The sequence below is a fragment of the Cucurbita maxima genome, unplaced genomic scaffold (assembly GCF_002738345.1).
Source record: "Cucurbita maxima cultivar Rimu unplaced genomic scaffold, Cmax_1.0 Cma_Scf00021, whole genome shotgun sequence".
Taxonomy (NCBI): domain Eukaryota; kingdom Viridiplantae; phylum Streptophyta; class Magnoliopsida; order Cucurbitales; family Cucurbitaceae; genus Cucurbita; species Cucurbita maxima.
In genome coordinates this window covers 1,832,303-1,836,902 of record NW_019272037.1, presented here as the reverse complement: position 1 = coordinate 1,836,902, position 4,600 = coordinate 1,832,303, and the positions used below count along the sequence as shown (strand labels likewise).

The following is a 4,600-nucleotide window of genomic DNA, read 5'->3' as shown; positions in this document are numbered from 1 at the left end:
AAAAAAAAAAAAAAAAAAAAAAAAAAAAAAAAAAAAAAAAAAAAATCCTAAGGTCGATTCTTCGTCTAACCAATTTGATTGTATGAGAATACTAACGAGACAAGGGGGGAAAGTGACTCCATGGCCATGACAGATGCAAGGGCCATGTGGGATATGGAAGGCATTGAGGTTGACCTGATGAGTGAGTTGGTGGGGCAAAATATCAGAAGCACTTGGCCAAAAGTGGCAAAACAAGAAGTGACCATTAAACGAACAACTACCATGTCCTTGCCCAGTATCCATAATTACAGGATGATACCGTCCTGTGATAATGAGATTGCTTATTTTGAAATGGAAGAGAATTCTAAAAAGTAAATAACGAATTATACGCCCACTAGGTTGTCCCCCCCCACCCCCTTATGGAGTTGAAGAAAGATAAGGCTGATAAAACTCAGTGTTCATAGGAAATACTGCAAAATTCAGGGAGAAGGCAAGAACTCGAGCTCATCTTGATGTTCAAGGTGCCCTATAGAATGCAATTTAGAAGAAAAGTCATAGATATAACGTATAAATTTGTCAAAATTAAGTTATGAATATCCAAACACTCACATGTTATGAACCAAAAGAAAAACAGATATCTAAACCCAATTCATTTCAGCTTTCATCCCGGGAATCCAACAGTCCAGATAAGAAAATTCAGACATAAATAGCAAAATCTAAAACGAAATAGAAACCAATGAAGAACAAATTGGGCGAACTCACTTTGGGTGATGGGTGGCCAAGCTTTCCAGCGAACCCCATCTGAGCCTCAGGGTCAAGGTGGGTCCGACGGCCGGCGTGAGAGAAAGCGGTCGGAGTGGGTCGCAGAAACCTTTCAAAGATAGCCATGAGCAAGAACATTGAGACGAGAATGGCAGTGGCAACAAATCCAAAAGAGACTGCATCGACGGAGTTGTCGAAGTGCCTCCAGTGGTCCTCTCTCTGGACGTCAAGAGGAGCCCCAGTCGGGGACCATCCATAACCTTCTTCACCCATATTATGCCCAAAAGTTTCAGACGAATTTCCCCGTTCCGACATAGCTGGATTTGTAGCTCATGGCAGCTTAATTATGAAGGAGAAGAATTGGAGGGAAAAGTTTCAGGGTTTTTCGGTGTTATCAAAAACTTGAGCAGCTACCAAACTCGTAATATAGAGAGAGAGAACAGCGACAGAAGAGAGAGAGAGAGATTGAAGGTGTGGGCTACCATTACCATCACAACAAAATTCCACAATTTACCAGAAGGTGAAAAGGGGGCTTTGGAATTTGGATTAGAAATTCCATTAGAATCGTCGTTTTGGAAGTGGTTGTTTTAGCTAACCCCAGAAATTGCCGAAAGTTTCAGATTCCAATTGACTGCGCCAATTTACAGTATCGCCATTGCTAAAGCGAAGCTACTGAGTAGTAAAGTATGTATGTTTTTTCGTTCATACGGAGAAGATGATTGAAGCTTGAAAATGAGAAAAACCACAATAATTTAATAAATGAATGGTTCCTCCATAGATGAACACATTGGATCTAAATGGGCCAACATTTTGCCTTTTCTGGGCTCGTTGTTCCAACCCACCCGCCAGGGGTTGGACCGACTCCAAATTCCCATTTACCCCTTCGTTTCTAATCAAAATTACATAAACTGCCACTCCTCTCCACGAGGCCTACCAAATTAATTGATCCAAAAAAATAAAATAAAATTTAAAAAGAAAATACTAGATCCGACCCAGCTTGTTTGATGACCGAATCCATCTAACTGGACCCACATACCCACATGCGTCCGCGCATGTGCCCGGGCCGAAAGCCTCATTTTGTGAATCTACCCACTCACAATCTGCCACGTGGACGAGTGGTTATTAAATAAATAAAAAGAACGGTGGGGCCATAAAAGGACTGTATTGATGTCGGGCTTTCCCGACCGAAGCCGAATATGTGGAGCATCCAGTTCTTTCCTCGAGATTCTCGTGTAAAAAAAATCAACGTTTCAGATCCCACCGTGCAACAAACAACAAATCCTGACCATTGAAGCAGTCAAAAGACACACAGGTCAAACCCTAATCCCCCGCGTGCGTGTGAAGTGAAGCATCGCACGTGTGATTGCGTGTTGGAGTACAAAATAAAAAACATCAAAGCTTGCAATTTTAATTTTCCTCATTGGTCCCTCCCTGTCCTTGAGTGGCCATGCAAAATTAAGAGGGTGAGTGAGACAATAATGTCATTTCCAGTTAAAAATAATAATATATATTATTTAGCACATTCAAAATTAATATTCATGGAAAATTAAATGGATAATAATGATTGGGGAGTGTTTGGTAATGGATATAGCTATGGTTTGGTTGGCTTCTTTTCGCATTAATATTTGTTTGGGCGCAGGGAGAGTGAGTGACAGTGCGGCTGCTTTTGATGGCATGGGCCCACGTCAGGCCTAGCTGTTATGAATTTGGGCTCCCTACAGGAAGCAGCCCTATTCCTATGGGCTTACACCATTTCACTTTGAGTGTACGAAAAGGCTTCCATGGGCCCCATCCAATCCCCTTTGGCTGGCCCACCGTAGATATGGTCCTTATGTAGCTTTATGTATTATATTATTACGTACCAAGACAGGACCATTTTCCTTCTTAGTTTTTAATGTTTCTCCTTTTCTTTAGAATATTTGAAAAGGAGCGGTGGGAAATTGGAGTTGCCACTTTGTTTGGCTCAGTTTTATGATCTAAACATTATTATAAACTACACGTATAATGACTTTTTATTATAACCTATGATTTTTCGATAGGAATATAATTTAACAATAAAAAGGGGTAAAGTATTTTAAAGGTGGGTGTTATTTTTTTCCAAAACTAAAAAGAATAGTCCTACTGATTTTCTTTTCTGAAAGTAAAAATACTATATTTTGACTCAGCTATCAAGATACAATTTGTTACGATCTTGTTTAAACGATCTCATCTTAATCAATGATTGAACGGATACGTGAATGAAATGAGAATACGTATAAGGTGATGTAGAATTGGATGGAAAAAGGAGGGTAAAGAGTAAAGAAGATGGGATAATATTTAAAGGAAAGGTGTGAGGTTTGAGGGGACAAAGAGGAGGCAGCCCACGTGAAAGCACACAAAAACTGTCCAAATTTGTGTGTGCCGGTATGCTCTTTCGTTGGTTGGTTGCATCACAAAGTGACTACCAAATGGATATTAAGTAATAATGGAAAAGGGCCCTTTTTTTTGCTCTCTTTTTTATTTTTTAGTATAATTCTATGCATTTCAAATCATTTGTTTTTGGCTCTTATAAACTTTAATTCATTGCTATGTTAAATAATTTAGGGTGTGTTTCATAATCATTTTGTTAGTATGGTGAATTAGACTAATTTGTAAATTTTATTTTATTATTAAAAAAACAAACCATTGTCATTATTTTAAGATCCATCTAAAGGTATGTCATGATTATTATTTTTTTAAAGATATAGCATTGACTCATATGTTAAACAACCGAACATATGGTCCATTTGATGTCCTCTGTCCAGTACACATTAATGGGCCTTCAAATCGGGCCACTTCTTGTAGACAAGACATAAGACCCATGGCCCAATAAGTGTCAGATTTCACGTTGTCCTTCACTTTGGGGTTGCAATTTCAATAGTCCTCTCTTCAACCAACCATCGCACTAGACTTATCTATCCGTCTCTAGATATTGTTTAGTTTTAAAACGTGTTTATTAGGGAGAGATTTTTCATTTTTATAAGAAATATTTTGTTCCCCTCTCTAATCGATATGTTATCTCACAATCTACCCTCCTTGGAGGTCCAACATCTCCGTTGACACTCCACTTGGTGCTTGGTTTTGATATCATTTGTAACAATCCAAACTCACCGCTAGTAAATATTGTTCACTTTGACATGTTACGTATAATCGTCAGTCTCACGATTTTAAAACTCGTCTATTAGGAAGAGGTTTCCATAGGTACTATTTTAGTTGGAGAGGAGAACGAAACATTTCTTATAAATGTGTAGAAACTTTTCTCTAATAGACCTGTTTTAAATCTGTGAGATTGATGACAATACGCCGCGAGTCAAAGCGAACAATATATGCTAATTGTTGGCTTGGGCAGCTACATGTTCGAATCAATTCTTCTCTAAAACATGATTAGTCTAACAAAGCTTAAATATGAATCTCTAGATATCATCTCTTTACATGATAGACAAGTGAATATTCACGTATTTCTATAATAATAGGATAATTTCAATAATTTGATACAAACTCAGATGTGGTAGACTTAAAATCTAACCCCTTCCTCGTATTCAATTCAATTCAATGTGAGCTACCACTCCCACTTTGGGATGCCAAAAAGGGGATTAAGATAAGGGAATATTGCCACCCACTATTAATACCTTATATCAACTATCTTCCATCTCCCTAATAAATGCACACATGCTAACCAAATTATAACATAAAAGAAGAGGCAACATTTCAACTTTTAATCTTCATCTATGGGTATTTTTTTTTTTATATATAATTCAGCAGTAAAAAAAAAAAAAAAAAAAAAAAAAAAAAAAAAAAAAAAAAAAAAAAAAAAAAAAAAAAAAAAAAAAAAAAAAAAAAA

General features: G+C 37.3%; 1 protein-coding gene and 1 long non-coding RNA gene across 2 annotated transcripts in view; both read right to left on the bottom strand.

The window, feature by feature from the left end:
• The window catches only part of LOC111495798, a 3,624-nt gene extending 2,131 nt beyond the window's left edge, over positions 1 to 1,493 (bottom strand). The window contains exon 1 of the mRNA XM_023145987.1: positions 742 to 1,493. Within this exon, the coding sequence (XP_023001755.1) occupies positions 742 to 1,056 (315 nt within the window). The 5' untranslated portion in view covers positions 1,057 to 1,493. The remainder of the gene's footprint in view (positions 1 to 741) is intronic.
• On the bottom strand, positions 40 to 735 carry LOC111495804. The gene is made up of 2 exons (XR_002720354.1): positions 589 to 735; positions 40 to 505 (listed from the first exon to the last, which is right to left on the bottom strand). It is a non-coding gene; the product is annotated as an uncharacterized LOC111495804 (long non-coding RNA).
• Positions 1,494 to 4,600: the final 3,107 nt, after the last annotated feature.